At 38.2% G+C, this 24122-nt stretch overlaps 1 protein-coding gene across 2 annotated transcripts in view; it reads right to left on the bottom strand.

The window, feature by feature from the left end:
- The window catches only part of PSME4 (proteasome activator subunit 4), a 106237-nt gene that overhangs the window by 18083 nt on the left and 64032 nt on the right, over nucleotides 1-24122 (bottom strand). For both annotated transcript variants that reach the window (XM_073022981.1, XM_073022980.1), the window contains 17 exons: nucleotides 23930-23992; nucleotides 23721-23816; nucleotides 20571-20702; nucleotides 17903-18112; nucleotides 16427-16563; nucleotides 14858-14911; nucleotides 14427-14556; nucleotides 13434-13515; nucleotides 12216-12369; nucleotides 11640-11709; nucleotides 10310-10435; nucleotides 9462-9614; nucleotides 6739-6843; nucleotides 5427-5518; nucleotides 4631-4762; nucleotides 4042-4250; nucleotides 2440-2525 (listed from right to left, as the gene is read on the bottom strand). In XM_073022981.1, coding sequence (XP_072879082.1) covers nucleotides 2440-2525; nucleotides 4042-4250; nucleotides 4631-4762; nucleotides 5427-5518; nucleotides 6739-6843; nucleotides 9462-9614; nucleotides 10310-10435; nucleotides 11640-11709; nucleotides 12216-12369; nucleotides 13434-13515; nucleotides 14427-14556; nucleotides 14858-14911; nucleotides 16427-16563; nucleotides 17903-18112; nucleotides 20571-20702; nucleotides 23721-23816; nucleotides 23930-23992 — 2031 coding nt within the window. The remainder of the gene's footprint in view (nucleotides 1-2439; nucleotides 2526-4041; nucleotides 4251-4630; nucleotides 4763-5426; nucleotides 5519-6738; nucleotides 6844-9461; nucleotides 9615-10309; nucleotides 10436-11639; nucleotides 11710-12215; nucleotides 12370-13433; nucleotides 13516-14426; nucleotides 14557-14857; nucleotides 14912-16426; nucleotides 16564-17902; nucleotides 18113-20570; nucleotides 20703-23720; nucleotides 23817-23929; nucleotides 23993-24122) is intronic.

A 24122-nucleotide genomic window follows, 5' to 3' on the forward strand; every position in this document is an offset into this window, starting at 1 on the left:
CAAAGTAATGAACTCATTTTTATTAAATTAGGAATGGGAGACAGAGCACAGTGGCTCATACCTGTAATCCCAGCACTTTGGGAGGCTATTGTGGGAGGACCACTGGAGACCAACCTGGACAACATTAGACCCCACCTGTATAAAAATTTTTGAGAAAATTAGCCAGGCATGGTGGTGTATACCTGTAGTCCCAGCTACTCGAGAGGCTGAGGCAGGAGGATTGCTTGAGCCCAGGACACTGAGGCTACAGTGAGCCATGACTGCACCACTGCGGGGAGACTGTCTCAAAAAAAAAAAAAAGTGGCGGGCAGGGCAGGGTGCCCAAGTGATAAGCTGCCATCCGCTGGTCTCTCCTCTGAAATGCATGTTGTTGACCACCCACAATCAGGTAATTTGGGTTTTAAACTTCGGATAGTTGATAATAATCTAGTCCTTTAATTTAGTTCATATAAGTAAGTTATGAGGCATATGCTAACTGAATCATCTCTATTTGTTGTGTTCTCATCACCCCTAACCTGTGAATGTTGGCCTAAATTCTTATACCTTTTTTTTTTCCACCTACACCCATTCCCTTGATGATCTCATTCAATTTCATGGTTTTAAATACCATCTATGTTGATGACATTCAAGTTTGTACCACCAGGCTGCACTGCTCCACTGAACTCTGAATGTGTACCCACTATCTTCACTTATAAAAGCATCTTGGCTTACAAGTCTTACAAGCATCTGAAATATGCTGGAAAGGGAATTTCTGACCTCCTCTTCAACTCCTTCTGTGCTCCTCTCATGGTTTAGTAAACAGGTTTCTTTTAAACGCCTCTCTTTATCCTCACCCTCTACACATCTGATTTATGGGCAAAATAACTATGATGTGATGCCTTTGTACTTCTGGCCCCATTCATCATGATGGCCTAGGAGATTCTCAACCTCAATATTAGTATATCCAGGTGAAATGTTAGGCTTGTCAATGGTAACCTATATTGCACAGCTTTCTTTCTTTGTTTTTTTCTGAGATGGAGTCTCGCTCTGTTGCCAGGCTGGAGTGCAGTGGCGCAATCTCAGCTTACTATATACTATAACCTCCACCTCCCGGGTTCAAGCGAGTCTCCTGCCTCAGCCTCCCAAGTAGCTGAGACTAGAGGTGTGCGCCGCCATGCCCAGCTAATTTTTGTATTTTTAGTAGAAATGGGGTTTCACTATGTTGGCCAAGATGGTCTCGATCTCTTGACCTTGTGATCTGCCCACCTCGGCCTCCCAAAGTGCTGGGATTACAGGCGTGAGCCACCGCACATGGCCTCTATCATACAGCTTTCTAATGACCTAAGTTTTTCATAAACTTTAAGTGAATTCAAATCATTCTTCTACCAACTAGACTCTTACATACTTGCTATATTTGTTCTGAATGAAAGAAAAGGGATGGAACCCCAGCTATCCTAACAATCATTGCACATTATGAATGTATGAATGTTCTATATCTGCTTGGTATGTGACAGAGGAAAAACATTTAAGTACTAGGTAGACTAATCCTACGTACACCAAAGACCTACAGGTAAGAAGGACTTATACGCTAGCAGCTACTGTCTACTTTTATACCCCAAAAGATCCCAGGGATATTGCTGGGTATCGTCGTCTGCATAGCGTTCTTAAAATATTTTAGTAGTTCAGTCTTTGAAAGTTACTGGTACAGTTATCTGTTTGAAATTTCCTAAAGACAAAGTCTACTATAGCAAATCAAAAGTTTAGCATGCCATTTATTAATCAACAATAATAAGGGCTCTCCTCCTTGGATAATAATAACTGTACTGATGAATAATGTCAAAAAGTGGTGATGTTTATGCCAAGCCTTTCAAATGTATAATTAACACTGTTTTCCTAACCACAGTCAACCATATCATTATTGCAAACTATGATTTTGGAAACTAATGAGTCAATCTGTGACCTTAGTTCTACTAGCTGCATCCCCTGAGTAGATGATTAGATAAAACCACTCAAACCATGCCTTTCATTAACAAAATGTCATTATATGATACCAGAGGCAAATGATTTCCTGCAGATATTTGTTAAAAACGGTTATAGGGCCCTTTAACATTGTAAAATAAACACAACATACTGAACACTTTCATTTGTAGATTATATTAGTAAGAAGTCAGAAATGGCTATATTAAAACATTTCTTTGTAGCTTTTCTTTTAACCAGTAATAGTCCCTCTAATCTATTATTACTGAGAAATTAGCTATCAGGTAAAACAATATGCTGTTAAAATTTCATGTAGCTGTCAAAATCTTGCTATCACCTAATATTAAAAACACAATTTCAACAAATATTAAACCAATATCACCTAATGATTTTTCTGTGACCATTTTACTTTTTAGAGTTCCAATCAAAATTCACACACTGTCTGAAGAAAGGAGATGCATTCTTAATTTAGCAAAACCTTACCTTAAAAAACAAAGGTAGAAGCTGAAGTTGTTCTGTGACTGCTGTAGAAAAGGATCTTCCTGCACTTGCCATCAGCCATTTCAATACTATTTTGAAAACAAAGATGCAGAGTAAGTCTTTGCTATTCATTTACAGACCACAAAGTAGAACAATACTATAATGTTAGCGTCAGACAGCCACTCCAATAGCTCTTCAATGTTACAAAAGAGATCATCTATGTTACTTCATAAATTAGACACTTATTGAGAAGCAGTATAACAGCACCCAAAATAAAATTTTAAACTTTTATGCATAAAAAGATACTATCCAGAGAGTAGAAAGACAACCCACAGGAGAAAATATTTCTAAATTGTGTATCTGATAAGGCATTGATATTAGAATAAATAAAGAACTAAAGCTCAAAAACAACAAAACAATCTAATTCAGAAACGGGCTGGGTAAAGTGGCTGGCTCATGCCTGTAATTCCAGCACTTCTGGAGGCCAAGGCAAGAGGATCCCTTGAGCTCAGGAGTTCAAGACCAGTCTGAGCAACATACGGAGACCCCTGTCCCTAGAAAATATTTAAAAATTAGCTGAGTGTGGTGGTGGTGCACACCTGTAGTCCCAGCTACTCAGGAGGCTGAGGTGGGAGGATCTCTTGAGTCCTGGAGGTTGAGGCTGCAGTGAGCAGCCTGGATGACAAAGTGAAAGGAAGCAGAGGGGTGGGTAATGAATGACCTGAGTAAATATTTCTCCAAACAAGAAATACAAATGGCTTATAAAGATTCTTAAAATATCAGTAATCATTAGGGAAATGCAAACCAAAATACCTCTTCGTACCCACTAAGATAGCTGTACTTTAAAAAAGTATACCACAAGATACTTCTTCATACCCACTAAGATGGCTATACTTTAAAAAAGCAAGCAAACAGAAAACAAGTGGTGAGAACACGGAACGCTTGTGCATTTGCTGACTGGAATGTAAAATGGTGCAGCTGCTGTGGAGAAGAGTCTGGCAGCTCTTCAAAAACTTAAGCACAGGAATACTACATGGTCTCACAATTCCACTTCTAGTAGATACCCTGAAGAACTGCAAGCAAGCACTCAAACAGGTACTTACACAAACATCAATGTTCAGAGCAGCATTGGTCACAACAGCCAAAGGTGGAAACAACCCAAATATCCAGCAAACAGACGAATGACACAACATGAATCAGAAATTCATTCATTCAACTTGAAAATACAATGTAACATGAAATAAGCCAGACACAAAAAAGACTTGTGATCCAACTTATATGACCTACCTAGAGTGGGCAAATGCAGAGATGGAAAGTAGACAGTGGTTACAAAGGATGTGGGGAGGGAAAATGAGGAGCTGTTGTTAAAGGGTACAGAGCCTCAGCTTCGTATGGTGAAGAGAATTCCAGAGATAAATGGTGGTGATGGTTGCACAAGGGTGTGAATGTACTTAATGCCACTGAACTGCACACTTAAAAATGGTTAAAACAGTAAATTTTTCATTATGTCTATTTTACCACAATAAAAAAAGAGGTGGGAAAAAACTCCACAGGATAATCGAATAAATGTTTTCAAATGAGTTTCTACTAATTTTATCCACTCACTGGTTTTCAAGAGTTTAATGCCCTGAGTTCGTTCATCTTCTTCACCAATTCCATTTTCTTCCATAACATGGTTCTGAATTTCTTCATCCACATCCATGAGAGGTTTCAATTTCTCCAGAATTCGAGCAGTAAACTCAGGGACATGAGGCGATGTGGTTGGTGCGGTATTTGGCAAAGAAACATCAATCATGAATATGTAGGTCAGCACGCTGCAAAATAAAATACTTCATATAGGAAGAGGTACCACATTACCAATAAAAATGAGGTTCAAAAGTTATGACCCAATCAAAGCAAACTGTCCCAAGACAATTCCTGGAGTGGGTCTTAGATTATGCCTGTGTGTAAAAGAAGCCTTATAATTAAGAGGTATTGAAACTTAAGTGTTGTGACTGCTCATCTTTGGCTTCTGAGGACGCTGCTGTCCTAGTTTACATTCAGTGTTGCATCTTGGTTCCCACGACACAATAGCAAACAATTTGAGAAAGACACCATGAAACCCACTGACAACATAACCAGCATGTATTATTAGCTATTACAATTTAAAAAACAAAGCACTCGAGAGGTATACCACAGAGAAAACGGTACCTACCTTCCTATTCTTTCTCTGACATTTTTGTAAACCTGGGTGAGTTTAGGCTCCAAATACTTCAGTAGTCTGTGCAATAGCTCAGGCACTCTCCACTCTTGCTGGGCAAGGCCACCTTGTAGTACATAAAGTCGACTAAAATTAAAGCATCGTAGTGTTATTTTGGAGGCCCTTTCTGCCTTTACATATTGACAGTATGGACAGACAATGTCTGCATTTCACTTAAAACTTTTTCATTTTCTCACCTAATAAATACTACAATATCCACAATTCAAAATAGCCTGTTTATGAAGATTTTGTTTTTCCTTCTGTATTTGCATTTCATCTCCACTACTAGACAACTGAAAGAAATACTGACTTCAGAATACTCACCAAGTAATATTTAAACATCAGAATTCAAGTTTTCTCATTAAGTACTTCTTCTTTTGAATGAAATTATCCAAATTTCTATTGTCTAACTTTCTACAGCACCATATGCCCCAACCAAGGCAGTTTTTCCTTAAAATGATTACTCTCTCTTTGTATCTTTTTAACATAAGATGTGATGAAGACACAAAAGTACAAAAGACAATTCCAATAAAAGATCTGACAGCAAAGAATGCTGACTCTAATTTGCATTTAAATTGCTCAGGTTGCCTACATCTTACTTACTTATCCAACTAATAAATAACTCTTATTAAGTATCACATGTTGTATGGAACCAGATCACAACACCTTCCAGAAGAAAGTAATTACTTCATCTAGACTTTACAAGTATAGACCATTTATAAACACCTCATAGGTTTTTAAAAAAATTTACCATGCATCTACAAAGGATCCTCCTTCACCACTCAATGGTGATTCCAACAGCAGTTCAAAAAGCCAGTGAAGTTTCCGGGGATCTCTGCTTTCCTGTGTTTAAAATATGATGTAACACTTAACAGGGGACCTACAATTCTATAAATAAATCATATTCAGTTATTTTATTTAATTTTGTTTTTGAGGCTAGGTCTAACTCTTGCCCAGGCTGGAGTGAAGTGGTGTGATTACCTCCCAGGCTTCAAGTAATCCACCCGCCTCGACCTCTAAAGTAGCTGGGACCACAGGCATGTGCCACTATGCTTCGCAATTTTTTATTTTTTGTAGAGACAGAGTCTCCCTATGTTGCCCAGGCTGGTCTCCAACTCCTGGCCCCAAGCAATCTTCCTGACTCGGCTTCCCAAAGTTCTGCGATTAAAGGTGAGGGCCAGTGCACCCAGTCATATTCAATTATTTTAGAAATACTAAAAACATATATAAGTACAGTCACCCCTTGGTATCTGTGGCGGACTGGTTCCAGAACTCCCTTAGGATACCAAAATCCACAGATGCTCAAGTCTCTTATGAAAATGGTGTAGAATTGACATATAACCTATGCACATCCTCCTGTACACTTTAAATCTTCTCTGGAGTATTTGTAATACCTAACACAATGTAAATGCTATGTAAATAGTGGTTATACTGTATTGTTTAGGGAATAATGACAATAAAAAAAATCTGAACAGGTTCACTATATACACAACCATCCCCCACCCTTCCAAAATATTCTCCATCTCCTCAGGTTGGCTGAAATGACAGATGTGGAACTTATGGATATGGAGGGCTGACTGTATAGAAGAAGAAAATCAAACTAAAACTGACAGATGACTCAGATTCAAATGTGACGATCATAGTTCAAGATAACAGTGAGAAAACTGTTGTTAGCTAAATGGATTATCTTAAATCAAAGTACACAAGCTATGGACATATCTGGTATAAAAAATAATACCTTAACTTTGTATTATGTGGCTTTTACTATATGTAAGTGACATTTCCAAATACATGATTGTCACTTAATTTTAAAATGCATTACCACAGCAGAGAAGATAAAATAATCACTTAAGAGTTACCTCTCAAGACTTATTTGAAAGGCTAAATAGAGCCATCTCCAATTACGTAAGATGACAAAAGTATGAACAAACTTTCAAGATTCAAGAAGTGAGTTACTTCACTTAGAATAATAGTCTCTAATCCCATGGAAATAAAAAACAGAGACAGTATCAAACAGTTTGAATACACGCGAGTTAGACAAAGAGAGATGTAGGATAACTTACACAAGATGTTGCTATACAAGCTCCCCAGTCATTATAAGTTTCTACGGTAATGTTGGACAGTGCTGTTCTAAGCAGAGGGCACAGAAGCTCCCACAGCTTCTCCACCTACTCAAAACAAAATATATGGGTAAGAGTTAATGACACTCTGAACATTTTTCTCCAAATATCTTTCTTTACCTGGAAATGTACGCACATATAAATACATCATTTAAATTATTTTTGAGACATGGTCTCATGCTATTGCCCAGGCTGCAGTGCAGTGGCACGATCATACCTCGATGCAGCCTTAAGCTTGTGAGCTCAAGTGATCCACTCACTTCAGCCTTCCAAGGAGCGTGGACTATAGGTGTGTGCCACTATGCCCGGCAATTTTTTTTTTTACTTTTTGTAAAAACAGGATCTTGCTATGTTGCCCCAGCTGGTCTTGAACTCCTAGCCTCAAGCAATCCGGCCACCCTGACCTCCCAAAGTGCTGGAATTATAGGCATGAGCTAGCATGCCTGGCCCCAATTATTTTTTAGAGCACCCAATTAATCCACGAAAGTACCTTACTACATTATCATCATACATATCCAGATACAGGTGAAATGTTTCCCAAAAAATATTCAGAAAAGAGTAAATACTTTGTGTGGCTCTTTAAAAAAAATCTCTTGGCTGAGTGCAGTGGGTCATGCCTGTAATCCCAGAACTTTGGGAGGCCAAGGCAGGGGGATCACTTGAGATCAGGAGTTTAAGACCAGCCTGGCCACAGTACAAAACCACGTCTCTACTAAAAATACAAAAATTAGCTGAGCGTGGTGGCACATGTCTGTAATCCCAACTACTCGGGAGGCTGAGGCAGGAGAATCGCTTGAACCTGGGAGGCAGAGGTTGCAGTGAGCTAAGATCATCCTACGGCGCTCCAGCCTAAGCAACAGAGCGAGACTCCGTCTCAAAAAACAAAACAAAACACTCATATGACTGATAAGTGTTCTTAAAAATCTTGTATAATAGTACACTAGGCTGAAACAAAACCTCAATCAAATTTTCCACATTTCTCAAGATCATTTGATTAAATCTTAGAGGCAATGAATGACATTTTAATTTAATTTAGTAATTAGTCTGAGATATAATCTTCAAATTCCAAGTCTTGGATAAACAGTCCTTAAAAACACGTACAGTTGTACAGAGACTGCATTTACGCACATATATTTTCTCAAAGGTTAATGAGCATACAAATCACCTTGAGGTCTTAAAATGCAGACTGATTCATCTCAAGTGGGCCTGACATCTTACTTTCCTAAAAAGCTCCCAAGTGCGACCTCTGCTGTAGGTCCATGGACTGTACTTTAGTTAAAAAGGACATACCTTGATTTCATCATTACACAGTGTGCATGTATCAAAATATCACATGTACCCCATAAACATGAACAGCTACTATTATCAATTTTTTAAGTTCCTAAAAAAAAAATCTGAAATTTGTTTTAAAAAAAAGAATGAATGAAGGCCAGGCACAGTAGCTCACACCTGTAATCCCAGCACTTTGGGAAGCCAAGGTAGGTAGAGTTCAAGGGCCAGGAGTTCGAGACCAGCCTGGCTAATGTGGAGAAACCCCGCCTCTATTAAAAACACAAAAATTAGCCTGACATGGTGGCGCATGCCTGTAATCCCAGCTACTGAGGTGGCTGAGGCATTGCTTGAAACCAGGGGACAGAGGTTGCACAGAGCCATGATCACACCACTGTACTCCAGCCTGGGCGACAGAATAAGACTGTCCAAAAAAAAAGAAAGAGAAGGAACGCAGACAAGGAAGACGGAAGGAAGGAAGGAAGGAAGGAAGGCAGACAAGGAAGGAGGGAGGGAGGGAGGGAAGGAAGGAAGGGAGGGAGGAATTCTTCAATCAGCAGGAAGGGTTTGAGACAAAATCTTCAATGGCAGCACTGTTTTGATTTTACCAAAAAAAGCTTTATCTCAAAGAACATATAGGGAAAGGAATTACGTTTTACAAAACAGGTAACTCAAGAGTGGCTTTAGTAACGTAACAGATGACAAGACCACATGTAACATTTTAAAATAAAATTGTTTCTTGTAAGCAAAAGTGTTTGCAGTCCTCCTAAAAGTTGACCAAAAAATCCTATTTGTTTCTTCCCTTCGACAAAATAATGGTCTACCTTATGTTCAGGTAGTCCTGACATTTGACCAGGTTATTTTTAGTCTGGTGCATTTTGCTAACAAACTAACCTTAAAGACAGGTGTATGAAAACTAAATCTTACAATTAAAAAGAGGGATACTCTAAAAGGGAGAGTCAAACTCCAACTGTCTAGAAGACTAGGCAAGTAATATAAATGATAAAGAGGCTAAGAGAAAGGACTTAATGAGAAGCTGGAATGGCTTAATGAAGGGAGAAGCGCACATGCACCATCAGCAGAGTGACACAGTGCAATAAGGTAGGACCAATGTTCCAGGATCTTCCTCTTCTTCAAGAAACTGGAATTCTTTTTTTTTTTTTTTGGATTTTTTCCACCAATGTGGGTAAATATTTCAAAAATTTAAAGATAGTAAATGTTCTTAGAGACCATTAGGCTGTAATCTGTAATCAAAAGCAATGTCTACATATCGGCATATTTCCTATCACTGAACATTTCATATTTTAATTGTCAGTATCTAATGTGTTGGGAATTGCCACCAAAATGGGTAACATAGCTTTAACAGGAAATGTTCTGTACAAATATTAATACATCACCTTTTCAAATGTCCAATGCTTAGAACCTCTGATTAAACCAGCTATAATTTCTGCAACACATCGCTGGGTGCTTTCATGTGAATCTGCAACCAAACGTTCTAAATGCGGCTTCAGAACTGGCAGGAAGGCATCATCAAAATTCCTGAATATACCCTATAAAAACAAAGACAGTTCTTCAGTACTCAAATGGCTATCATCTCAATTATAATTATGCTTGTAATTATTCTGTACATTACTAATGTGCTTAAAAACTCCAAGCGCACTCCCCTTTAGAACTGCTTTAACAATTCCGATAAGTTAAAATAGTAATATTGTCATTTTAAATATCACATTAAAATGTAACCAATGAAACAAATATTAATAATCTTTCTAAGTATCACACCTCAAAAAAAGCAACTAAACATAAAAAACACATATTGTTTTGGGTATTTTTTTCCTTCTAGTGCCAATTACAACAAACATTAAAGATAAATACAGTCATCCCTTGGTGTGCATGGGGAACTGGCTTCAAGATCCCCACTCCAGAATACCAAAATGTTCAAGTCCTTTACATAAAGTGGTAATACATCCTCCTATATATTTTAAATCATCTTAAGAGTACGTATAAGATCTAATACAATGTTTACCAATTGTATTATATATTAATGCTACGTAAATATTTGTTATAATGTCTTGTTTAGGGAACAATGACAACAACAAAAGTCTGTACATGTTCAGTGTAAATTCCAGTGCCATTTTAGATGAAAGCAGATGGCTAGCCTTGATCAAATATTTATAAGTTATGAATAGTTATACAAACTGAATAGTTACTAAGCATTACAAAGAGGATATGTAAATAATATAGTTACCTTAAAGAGACAAAAACGTCGTGGATTAAACTTATCTTTTCCTTTTCTGTCTTCTAATGATAGAAAAGTAATTAACTGTTCAACAAATTTAGGATCAGAAAAATGATCAAATATAATCTGTTCTGCCTATAAAGTTAAAAAAAAAAGAACAATATTCAGGGTTTAAAATCCACTTAAATACATGATTCTGAAAAAGTTAAAATTACAAGATTTTGATAGTCAAAAGCAGGCTGTATTTTTGTTTCAATGAATTTTTAGTTCTCATAGATAACAATGATTTCTAAAACCAACTATCTCCCTCTAAAAATGCTAAAACAGTAAGAATAAGTTTTCCTTCAGATTCTCAAGTTTGAATCCTATTTCTCACACTGTAAATTAAAAATCAACAAATGTTCTGCTTGGGAAATGAAGACTGAAAGCAACTGTGACATCTGGTGTGCAATTTGTTAAAATCCCCAAAACTATAAATCAAGCCCCAACAAATCACTTCCATATTTATAAAACACCAGAAGTTAAAAGGTAAACCAACCGTTCAGAACCAGAAAAAGTTACACCACCATTAACTTGAGGAATACATAAACTTAAAAACCCTTGTCAACTTTCTTTTTTGTTTTCTTTTTTTGGGACAGGGTCTCACTCCGTCACTCAGGCTGGAGTGCAGTGGTGTGATCATGGCACATTGCAGGTAATCAGGTAATTTTCCCACCTTAGCCTCCCAAGTAGCTGGGACTAGAGGTGTGCACCACTACACCCAGCTAATTTTTGTACTTTTTGTAGAGACAGGGTTTCGCCATGTTGCTCAGGATGGTCTCAAACTCCTGGGCTCAAGTGATCCATCTGCCTCAGACTTCCAAAGTGTTGGGATTACAGGCATGTGCCATGGCTCCCAACCAAGTCAACTTTCAAAATGAAGTAAATTAAATGAAGTTTAAGTCAAGTTTTAACTGAAATCTACCAGTATGTGTTTACGGAGTACCCATAATTTATATGCAATAGAAAACTAAAAATCAGTCATTAACTTTTCCTTTAAAACACTTATAACAGAACTGATACAAGAAATGAGCAGCAAACTACATAAAGCAGTAGCCAAGGGAGTGCTGAATGGGGTAGTAACTCAGTCTTAGATATATTAAGATCTATGTCAACTGGCACTGGTATAAAGGGCTTGGGGAGAATGGATTACATAGTCACCAATATTTATGCAGCGCTATACTGAAAAACACAACTTGTATTAAGAAAAAAAAAGAAAAAGAAGAACTGAAGTGAGGTTGAGATAAATCAGTGGCCCAAAATAAGATGCATTTGAACCATGGTGAAATGGAATGCTTACCTCTGTCATATCCTCCCTGCTTCTGCCAAGCTTAGGCTGCTCTTCCACACCAGCATAAACAACCATATTCCTATATAGTAAGAGTTCATATTTATCATACGCATAGAAAAAAATATTAGAGCTTCATGGATAGAAAGCATTAGAAGGCACTTTTAATGAACTCTAACTAGATGCTAAGTTTGGGGAGATGAGTACAGCAGTAACAGTCTAGGCTTTAAAAATCTATCAGATCACTGTGTCCTAATGACAAATGGAGTTAATAAGGAGAGAAAAGTATGTATTTCTCTGGGCTGGTTTAGGCATGTGTATTATTAATAGGTAGGAATATAATTTAGAGCAGCTATTAATAACCTCCTTAGCCATATAACCATGGGATTCAGAAAGGCTAAGGGTTTTCATACAAGGAAAGAGGCAGGAATGAGGCGTAGCATTGGCAGGAGCAAAAGAAAGAGAGGACTAGGGAAGGGGAAAGATAAAAGAACCTTCAAGTGCCTCTGAACCTCCCCAGAAACTGAAATATGATAAAACAGTTATATCAAAGGCATTTAATGATAAGATACACAGTAAGTTACTTACTTTGGCCAGGTGTAGTATCCCCAGTGAGTTTTTTCCACAAAGCAACTAGACTCCCATTCTTTTTTAGTTCTTGGTAAAGTTTTGCTATCATAATGCAACCAATGATTATCAGGTCTATCACCAGCAATAATTTGGGTGGGTTTAGGATATCCACCTAAGGAAAAGACAATCACATTTGATGAATTTAAAAACATTCACCCAACAGTTATTCTCAAATTTCAATCAACAGTACCAGTGTAACTTTGTCTTCACAATACAACACTATTAAAATTCTCTCAAGACAAGGTAACATATGTATGAGCAACTGGGGGCACATTTCAAAACAGAGAAGATGGGATTATCTACTAAATTTTGTTGAATCAGTTATTTTAGGGGAAAAGATCAAGGATAAAACTTACTTCATTCCTTTTACCAAAATTAAATGGATTAATTTTGTTTAAACTATTTAGATTTGAAATAATAATTCCAGACTTACAGAGCTCAAAGAATTCCCACATAACTTTCACTGAGACACCCAAATTTTAACATTTTGATATTTTCTCTCTCTCCCCACACATACTTATCAAAACTATGAGTATCAACTGTAGACATCATCTCAAATAATCAAAATACAATTCTCAAAGTTTACATTAATACAGTAAAATTATTTCATCAACAGACTTTACTCATATTTGGATGGCTGTCCCACTAAATGTACTTTACATTTAAAAAAATTTTTAAACATTTTCTTCTGGACTATAATCCAATCCAGGATTAAACGTTGCATTAAAGGAAACTAAAGATATCATACAATTGAAATGCAATGTTTTAATCCTGGATTGGAGACCAGAAAAAAATGGTTTTCTCTTCTGAAAAATTCTGGTAATACAATAAGGTATGAGGAAGAAAATTCACCTTGTCCCTAATCCCACCCAAAGGGAAACATTTAACAAATTAATAACAGCAATTTAAGTCTCTGAAATATGGTTGATGAAATAATTAGTATAAATGCTTAGTGGGTGAGATAAATAATATGAAGGCAGAAAGAATCAACCTATTTTTGTAGATAGTTATCACTGGCTTTTACTAAGTCAACTGTTTCCTTCATAATGTTATTTCATATTTTGTGTTAATATCCATAGAACAATATTTGAGGTCAAGAACTAAAATGTATACATGTCAAAAAAATTTTCTGAGTTTTATTGGAAAGTACTATTAATTACTTCTGGTAGTACTCACTGATTTCACATGGGTTAATGGTCAGCTTTTTGTGGGTTCTTTTTAGCTGTTTAAGGATACCAGCAACAGCTGAGATAGCCATCTAGAAAAGAAAAAAGGCACAATTATAAACACCTCATCTATTGACATCTGGCAGTACAGCCATGTGAGTGCTAAATCTGACTTAGAATAAATCACAGGCAGTTCTTACTCTACAGTCTTGACCCATGCTAGTCTCTCCTCCTAGAAAACTTTGACCCTTTCTTTGTTAAACCAATACCTGCTCATTCTTCAAATCTTAGCCTCCAGGTATTTTTTTTTTTTTTTAGACGGAGTTTTCACTCTTGTTGCCCAGGCTGGAGTGCAATGGCACAATCTCGGCTCACCACAACCTCCCCATCCCAGGTTCAAGCGGTTCTCCTGCCTCAGCCTCCCGAGTAGCTGGGATTACAGGCATGCGCCACCACGTCCAGCTAATTTTGTACTTCTGGTAGAAACGGGGTTTCTCCATGTTGGTCATGCTGGTCTGGAACTCCCAACCTCATGTGATCTACCTGCCTCAGTCGCCCAAAGTGCTGGGATTACAGGCGTGAGCCACCAAGCCTGGCCCAGCCTCAGGGTATTTTTAAAGGTCGTTCTCCAATGCTTCAGCTTAGGCCATCTCCCAATCCCCCACCTCACCTCTGACACTTGGAGAGTACAAAACTGTACCCTCAGGTTTCTTACCCCTCCTGAAACACTGCACATCTAATTTTCTAATTTTTCAATCTTTCCCATTAGCCTATAAACTTATTTCCAGCTATATTCCCAGTGTTTAAACACACAGTGCCTAAGCATGTCCTTATATATTTGTTAGATTAATCATTATCATCTCTGAACCAACGGGGTAGATTTCAAATCAATATACTTCAAGATATATATTAACCAAGTGTGTATTGTTTGTGAAGAATTTAAAGACTTCAGGTCACGTACATAGTCTCAAACCCAAGACTGTAGCTAAAACAAGGTATGTACCTTTCGAACTACAATTGCATCATGGTTGAGATTCTCAACAAAAAACCGTATGGCACGAAGAGGCAACACTCGGTCATCTCTCAGCAGTAGAGACAGAAGCCCAATGCCTATATGTTCGAATTTCCAGGGCCTTAAAAGGAGGAAAAATGACAAAGCATACCACACATAAAACCACTTGAAAAAAAAAAAGAGGATGTGAAACACCTTATAATTTTAGGTTTCTCAAGAATTAAAATAGGTCTACTGAAGAACACTGCTTCTATCATTAATCCCAAACTTTCCCTCCATCTCTTTTCCTCTTAATCTGCTTACAAATACACAAATCAGAATACAACTTTTTGTGACATAGTCATTCATAGCCTTCCTTGTAGAAAACTCCTATAGTATTTAAGATAAATGCTGTGAGAATTACAAAAATCTTTTGCACTTACAGGTTTCTTTGCTCCACACCATCTAGCAAGGTGTCTACCAAATTTTCATAGTTCCTTTAAAAAAAAAAAAAAAATCAGGTGAGGTATTACTTTACTATAATACTAAAATGAACATCAAAAAATATAATAGAAATTCAAATTCTAGCCAAATTCACCCTCCTTCCCCACTTACTTCTCACCACCTGACTGTAAAGGGCCTGGTGAGAAGCAAGCCAGAATGAAAGCAGACAGGTGAACAGAGATGCTGGGAAAAGCTCATGAAAGGCTAGGGAGAGTGAACTCAACTTTTCCTGAGTGGACATGCACAAGTAACTCTGTAAGTAGTAATCAATTAATTGGGAGTGGTACACATACACACACACACACACACGATACAGCCTATGAAATATATTACATAGGCTATAAGAGTTTATTATTTATACACATCTTAGAAAACAACAAAGAGGCATATTCATATACTAATTATAAGGCAAAGACACAATCAAGTTAGGAAGACTCTTGCTTGAGTGTCATCACTGAAGGATTTAAGTGCTTTGGTACCAAGAATCCAAAAACAGTTTATTAAAATCCTGACACCAAATTTGACCAAAAAGTCATTACTATTGTATGAACTATAAAATGATACATCTGCTAAACTTGAATTTAGGAATTAATGACTGATATGTAACAGTTACGTAGTTTCTGAAATATTACTACCTTAAAAAAAAAAAAAAAAGAAAGATAATTGACTAGGAAAAAAAAAGGTATGACAGTGAAATAACTTTTTGTTTTATTTGAGACAGAGTCTTGCTCTGTTACCCAGGCTGAAATGCAGAGGCACAATCTCTGCTCACTGTAACCTCTGCCTCCCAGGTTCAAGCGATCCTCCCACCTTAGCCCCCCAAGTAGCTGGGACTGTAGGTGCATGCTACCATACCTGGCTAATTTTTGTATTTTTTGTATAGACAGTGTTTCACCATGTTGCCCAGGCTGGTCTCGAACTCCTTAGCTCAAGCGATCTTCCCACCTCAACCTCCCAAAGTGCTGGGATAACAGGCAAAAGCCACCACGCTTGACCTTATTTTTAAGATGGCGTTTTATACCTCCATAGCTTACAAAGAAAAAACAGGAATCTTTGTAATAACTATCTCTCGATTTCTTTGTATTTTTTTCAGAAGTCAATCTGTAAACATCATTAAGCAATTATGGTATACATCTATATTTTAGAGATGTTAAAAACTTACTATCAGCCAGGCATGGGGGCTCACGCTTATAATCCCAGCACTTTGGGAGGCCGAGGTGGGCAGATCACTTGAGGCCAGGAGTTCGAGACCAGCCTGGCCAATGTGGTGAAACCCTGTCTCTACTAAAAACACAAAAATAGCCCGGTGTGGTGGTGCATGCCTGTTATCTCAGCTACTTGGGAGGCTGACACATGAGAACAGTTTAAACCTGGGAGGTGGAGGTTGCAGTGAGCCATGATCGTCTCACTGTACTCCAGCCTGGGCAACAGGGCAAGACTCTGTCTCAAAAAAAGCCAAAACTTACTCTCTATATGTCATCTATTGAAGTACACCATTCATCAATTACCTTAGGGCATCAGCATTCTTTTCTTGTTGGCGTTTAATTCCTTCCTTAATTTTTTCTGGGCTAAGCAATATCTGGTTGATAGAGGGGTTTTTTGACTGTTGAAGTAATTCCGCTATTTCAACACATGACTTTGGAATCTTGTTAAAAAGAAAAAAGCAGGGAAAAAAAATGAAGTTCTGATGCATACTACCTGAACGAACCTTGAAAATGTTAAGTGAAAGAGGCCAGACACAAAAGTCCACATATTTTATGATTCCATTTATATGAAATATCTAATAACGGGAAAATTTACTGAAAAAGAAAGTGGTTTCCAGGGCATTGGGGTATGGAAGAATGGGAAGTGACTGCTATTAGGTACTCATTGTGTTTTGGGGCAATGAAAATATTGTGGAGGCCAAACATGGTGGCTCATTTCTATAATCCCAGCACTTTGGGAGGTCAAGGTGAGGGGACTGCTTGAGGCCAGGAGTTTGAGACCAGCCCTGGGAACACAGCAAGACCCCTGTCTCTCTTAAAAAAAAAAAAAAAAAAATTAAAATAGCTGGGTGTGGTGGTGCACACCTATAGTCCTAGTTACTAGGAAAGTTGAGGCAGGGGATGATTATGCCACTGCACTCTAGCCTTGGGGGACAGAATGAAGCAGAATGAGAATGAGAAACAAACAAAAAGGAAAATGCTCTGGAATTCAAGTGGTTACACAGCCCTGTGACTATACTATTGTACATACAACCTGTCCATATTAAAAGGGTGATATTTATGATATGTGAATTACATCTCAATTAAATTTTTTTCTAAAAAATAAAGTATAATCTAAAGACAGTTGCAAATAGCAACCCTATGTTTGATTTAAAAGGAATATATTTAGAACAGTGGTTTTTAAACCAGGGGAGAGATGTCAACCATAGTCACTTTAAGGTAGAGGGGGATTCTGCTGTGCTCATCCTTCTTTTACTCACCCCCATGTTCTGAGGGGGTAAAAATACAGATTTGCAGGTTCCTAGAAAACCTGCTATAACTCTCAACCTGAGCACCACTGAAAGTTATATTCTTTAGTCTTTCATTTATCAAATCATTCAATTTTAGTTTTCTTCACTATAAATTACAGACCCGGACCCAGTAGTCGATCTTTTGTGACTTTGGCTAGCATGGTAAACCTCGTAAAATATAATTAAGTCTTTGAAAAATGAAGCTGTGGACACAAAATAAGCATAAATATAACAAATCAGTAAGCCTTTGTGGAGCCCTGGCTGTCTCCCCACCATGCTCCAACTTGCTGCTCTACCTCATTATCTATGAAAGTACTTAATGATCAATGAAAGTACAAAAAGCAAACAGGTAACAAATGCTTTTTTAAAAAAAAACACTGGACTCAAATGCCAAAAATATTATTACTGGAAAAAGGGCAAGAAAAATAAAGGGCATTTTAACAAGGCAGGATTTCCACTAAAACTTGAATGAAAGAATGACATTGCTTACTGTGAAGTCCAAGCCAATTGTTTCATACTGCCTATGAATCTTTTCTGCAAGATCATCAAACAGTCTCACTATTGATGGCTTTTCCAGGGACATTGCTTGGCTAAGCCCTGAAGAAACAATCGCTGGCCAAGTCTGTACAATACAGTCCCAATCATGAAGGTTTGCCAAGCACACACCACTGTGATTTCCAAGGAGACAGTACAAGGCACCCTGCAGAAAAAAATATTTACATATGTTTACATGGGAAATAACAGGCATCGTGTAGTTGTAGCCAACACACCTACATGTTGATTTTAAATGAGTACTGATTACTTAAATGCTTAACATTGGTTAGTAAAATATATTCACACATTGAACATGTTACTTTTTAGAAACTTTAACTTGACACTTAAGTGGCAACCATTAATATTTTCTCTAAGTCATTTAATACAGAGTTTGGGACAGGTGAGGTGGCTCATGCCTGTAATTCTTGCATTTTGGGAGGCCAAAGCAGGTAGACCGGTTGAGCTCAGGAGTTTGAGAGCCTGGGCAACATGGTGAAACCTCTTCTCTACAAAAAATCAAAAATTAGCTGGGCATGGTGGCACACACCTGTGGTCCCAGCTCCTCAGGAGGCTGAGGTGGGAGGATCACTTAAGCCCAAGAGGTCGGAGGCTACAATGAGCCGTGCTTATGCCACTGTACTCCAGCCTAGATGACACAGCAAGACCCTGTCTCCAAAAAGAAAAAAAGAAATTGCTCAAAGAATGGCTACTAATACGGTAATAAAGAAATGTAAGGATGTTTCTAAGAAGATATATTCCATAGTAATTTTCTTCAACTATATCATAAAAACCACAAAATGTGCCACTCTTAAAATTTTAGGGTCTAATGTTTGGTGTTTGAAATAATTTATTAAATAGTAGTTAACACCCGGTTGCTGAGTAATTTACAAAGTACATAAAAACTATATTGTGTATTTATTACTCATGAAAGTCCAATTAACCACAATGATTCTGATGACAGCAGGTATCCTTTGATGACAGCAGGTATCCTTTCTAAAGTACTTTTTCATAAAAAGAGTTATTAGTATCAAAATATTTTGATTTCCAATTCACCTCACCTGATTCCAATCTAGCTTGTTACTGACTTTGTATTCCACTCCTCTCTACAGGTTCTCCATAAGGTCACTCATAACCTAGATTTTGTTGATCTAACAGATATTTTTCTATTTTGATTGTGCTTGACCTCTCTAATTTTGTCCATTTAAACTGCTCTCATTAAGGTCAACAACAGGACAGTCAATGAGTCAAACCTACAAGACTCTTGAATTATACATCTGCACTGGGGGTCAGCAAATATTTTCCATAAAGGGCCAGAAAGTAAACAGCAAAGCCATTTGCTCTGTCTCAACTACTCTTCTCTATCACTGTAGAGTGAAAGTAGCCATACATAATACATAAAGGAATGAACATGACTGTGTTTCAACAGAAGTTTTTAAAAAGCAAGCTCTTACTTTTACAAAAGCAAACAGCAACAACTGAGCCTGGGCTATAGTTTATTGACACCTCTGACTTACAAGCTTCATGGAACATGTTTAGGGTTCATCTTCATTATCTCCAAAAAAACAAAGAATGTACTCACTGACTCTTCCTTCTAGAAAGACCTCTCTCTGCCTTCTGTGATTCTTCCCTATTTCTTGATACCTTTCTGACCTCTCCAGTGTCACTCAGCTCTTCTATTGGCTTCTAAAGGAGTTTCTCAACATATGCCCCTTGGTCCTCTTCTTAATCTCCTCCTAGGCTTTCTTATCCATGCCCATAGATTTCAATTATCATCAACATACATGGAAATGGTATCTTCGGACTCAGATGTCTAACTGCCCAGTTGACGGTGCTCTTAGTTCACTGGAACCACTTCAAATTAAACTAGTCCAAATTAACTGTGTCATCATCTATTCTACTCTCGCTCTCTCTGATGTGCCCAACAACTAGTTGTACGATCCAAAAGCTTAGTAATTTTGACATTTCCTTTTTTCAGTCCCCTCATGTTCAATCACCAAGTCCTATCTGTTCTCACTCTTAATTCACTCTCAATCTATTTCTTTCTACCTGACAGTATAAGCAATCATTATATATACCCATATTCTATTACATCCCCATGGGATGTAGTATTTGCCTTACCCTGTATCTTTTCTTTTCTTTTCTACTCCAATTACATAAGCTTTCATACCATTGCTCAAACTTACCATATTTCTTCCTTCCTGTCTTAAGCCTTTCCTTCATGCTGGTCACACTACTCTAAACTTCTTGGTCTTTCATCCCTCTCTCTCACAGGCCAGCCAGACTACTTGGCCACTAGCACTCAAGTTCAACAATTCTTTTCCTCAGGGAAGTCTGCTTCTTACATTTTCTTCATCATAATACTGATCACAAACAGAGGTAAATAAGTAAATAATGAGTGTCCTCATATCAGTATGAAACAAAGATTATACCTGTTTAAAGGTGAATCATGTTGATATCTTCAATTTACTTTGAAATACATAAAAAACTGAACAGATATGCGATAAAACAAATGTAGCAAAACATAGACTCTCAATGGTGAAGATATGGATGTTTACTGTAGAATTCTTTCAACTTTTCAGTATGTTTGAAAATGTTTACAGTAAAACAGAAAAAAAATCCTGTACCTTGAATTGCTGCTGTGTAACATCTTGTCTATCCGGCCTTAAGAACTCCAAAACCAAGGGAATGATATCTCTGCAACAGAAGTTATAAGCTCCCAAGGCAGCAAAAAATGTTTGCTGAGCCTTATTTCTCACCTGGAGGAAGTATTATTAACAAAGGACTTTTATTATATAGTAAAGTACAAAGCAGTTTAAAACAAATTTCAAAAACAATAATGATAATTTACATGTTTTTCTCATTAACAAAAGAAATTTCAAAGCAAATATCCTAAAAAACAAGTAAATGGGCCGGGCGCGGTGGCTCAAGTCTGTAATCCCAGCACTTTGGGAGGCCGAGATGGGCGGATCACGAGGTCAGGAGATCGAGACCATCCTGGCTAACACGGTGAAACCCCGTCTCTACTAAAAAAATACAAAAAAACTAGCCGGGCGAGGTAGCGGGCGCCTGTAGTCCCAGCTACTCGGGAGGCTGAGGCAGGAGAATGGCGTGAACCCAGGAGGTGGAGCTTGCAGTGAGCCGAGATCCCGCCACTGCACTCCAGCCTGGGCGACAGAGCAAGACTCCGTCTCAAAAAAAAAAAAAAAACAAGTAAATGATTATCTTTACTTATATCAAAAGGAAAGCACATTACCACCGACCATATCCATGGTTTAGGTTACACTGACTCAAATATGTTTGATAAAAGCGAGACTGAATGGAACCAATATGCATTTGCTCAGTAACATAGCTAAAAGTAATCAGCATACTATTAAACTTTTTATTCTGAATTACTCTTCATATGAAGAGCCAGATTTTCTCTTCTGTCCACGCAAGGAAAATTAAAGAATTTCCAGGAGGAACTTAAATAAACCAAAACAGACACATAACAACTTAAAATTTTTAAGGCAAACCTTAAGCACAATCTCACATATTTTTGACCCAAACAAAACATTAAATATAAATTTACAACTTATGAACTAGTTAAACAGTAATGGATAATAACTGGTTATAGTAGGCTGGGCACGGTGGCTCACACCTGTAATCCCAGCACTTTGGGAGGCTGAGGCGGGTGGATCACCTGAGGTCAGGAGTTAAGAGACCAGCCTGGCCAACATGGAGAAACCCCGTTTCTACTAAAAACACAAAATTAGCCAGGCATGGTGGTGCGTGCCTGTAGTCCCAGCTACCGGGGAGGCCAAGGCAGGAGAATTGCTGGAACTTAGGAGGCGGAGGTTGCAGTAAACCGAGATTGTGCCACTGCACTCAAGCCTGGGTGACTCCATCTCAAACAAACAAACAAAAAAGAGCTTGAAATATGCACAATATGTTGCTTTTCCTATAACCAGTTTTCTTTTTTTTCCCGCTCTGTCACCCAGGCTGGAGTGCAGTGGCACCATCTTGGCTCACTGCAACCTCTGTCTCCCAGGGTTCAGCGATTCTCCTGCCTTAGCCTCCCGTGTAGCTGGTACTATAGGTGCATGCCACCACACCTGGCTAAGTTTTTGTATTTTTAGGAGGGAGGGGCTTTCACCATGTTGCCAAGCTGGTCTTGAACTCCTGATCTCAAGTGATCCACCCGCCTTGGTCTCCCACTCACAGTGTTGGGATTACAGGCATAAGCCACCATACCTGGCCTCAAACTCATTTTAAACATTACTTTAGAGGGAATCTCTGAGCCAGAGATTAGTTACAGGTTGAGTATCCTTTATCTAAAATGCTCAGGTGCCCGGGCATGGTGGCTCACACCTGTAATCCCAACACTGTGGGAGGCCCAGGCAGGAAGATCGCTTGAGCCCAGGAGTTCGAGCCAGCCTGGGCAATACAATGAGACCTTGTCTCTACTAAAAATGAAAAAATTAGTCCAGCATGGTGGCGCCTGCCTGTAATCCCAGCTATTCAGGAGGCTGAGATAAGATGAGCACTTGAACTCAAGCTCAAGGCTACAAGGCTTGAGTTCAAGACTTGAGTTCATGAGATGTATGCCTGTAATCCCAGCCATTCAGAAAGCTGAGGTGAGAAAATCGCTTGAGCTCAAGCTCAAGGCTTGAGTTCAAGGCTACAGTAGGCTGTGATCACACCGCTGCACTGCAGCCTGGGTAACAGAGACCGTGTCTCAAAAAATAAAAATGAAGTAAAATAAAATGCTCAGGACCAGAAACGTTTTGGATTTGAGATTTTTTTCCGATTTTGAAACATGTGGATTATAAACTTCCTGGGTAATCATCCCAAATCCAAAAATCTGAAATCAGTAATGCTCCAATAAACATTTCCTTCGAGCATCATGTTGGTGTTCAAAAAGTTTTGGATTCTGGAGCATTTTGGGTTTCCAATGCTTAACCTGTAGCTAATTTACATTATTTTACAAACATAGAATAATTGTTGCACATGAATCTCTTTTGCCTCCACTATCTTAAAAGACAGCCCTCACAATCCATGTAGTAGCAGCTTCCTAAAACCCAAGCATAATGTCTAGGAGGAATTATGTGGCCTTCGTAGACTGGACTTCAAAACGTGATTGAAGTGCCAGCAATATCACACTAGCACTGTCTTCCAAATTTAAGTAAATGAGAAGCAATTACAAATAGCAACATTAAGCATTATAAAAAAATGACTAGCAAACTTAGCTTGAATATATTTGCAATTTGAAGGCTGTTTTCTTTTTTTTTTTTTTTTTTTGAGATGGAGTCTCGCTCTGTCACCCAGGCTGGAGTGCAGTGGCTGGATCTCAGCTCACTGCAAGCTCTGCCTCCCGGGTTTACGCCATTCTCCTGCCTCAGCCTCCCGCGTAGGCACCCGCCACCTCGCCCGGCTAGTTTTTCATATTTTTTAGTAGAGACAGGGTTTCACCGTGTTAGCCAGGATGGTCTCGATCTCCTAACCTCGTGATCCGCCCGTCTTGGCCTCCCAAAGTGCTGGGATTACAGGCTTGAGCCACCGGGCCCGGCCTGAAAGCTGTTTTCTATGCTAACATGAGTTAAGAGAGCCTAGCTTTTGGTTCTGGTTTTATTACTTCCTGGATGTAATTACTGGAAATTACAATTTCCAATCATTGAGAGAATAATTCCAATTATGGGAGCAATTATTTAAACTCTCTTGTTAAAAGGGGGAAATTAAGATTGCATGTAATAAAATGGGAGGGCATGAGGAGAGTGCCGTGTTTGGATAAACCTTACCTGACTGTATGAACTTGTAGACAAGCGAAGAAGATCTCTGATCATATCTTGATGTATCTTTTTGTATTCACAACCCTCAACAGTTAGTGTCCGTAGCTAAGAAAACAATTGCAAAGTATTTACTAAAATTTAATTATGAAAACACAACTAAATACTCATCTGGAAAACTGGCATTTTAAAAAGTCACTATGACTGAAAAACATATTTACCTCATGCTGTAACATTACCCTATCAATCAACAGTGCTCTGATATGTTGTTTTTTCCCATGGAGCTGGAAAACAAAGTAGCAACAAATATTTCAACATTTTCACTAACTGACTTCAACAATGGATGCCTCTAAACACCTTAGTAAGCGGTCAAAAAGGTCCCTGGTTGGCTGGTGAGTGGTGGTGGTATTTCCT

Source organism: Chlorocebus sabaeus, chromosome 14 (assembly GCF_047675955.1).
Source record: "Chlorocebus sabaeus isolate Y175 chromosome 14, mChlSab1.0.hap1, whole genome shotgun sequence".
In the NCBI taxonomy this organism is placed as follows: Eukaryota; Metazoa; Chordata; class Mammalia; order Primates; family Cercopithecidae; genus Chlorocebus; species Chlorocebus sabaeus.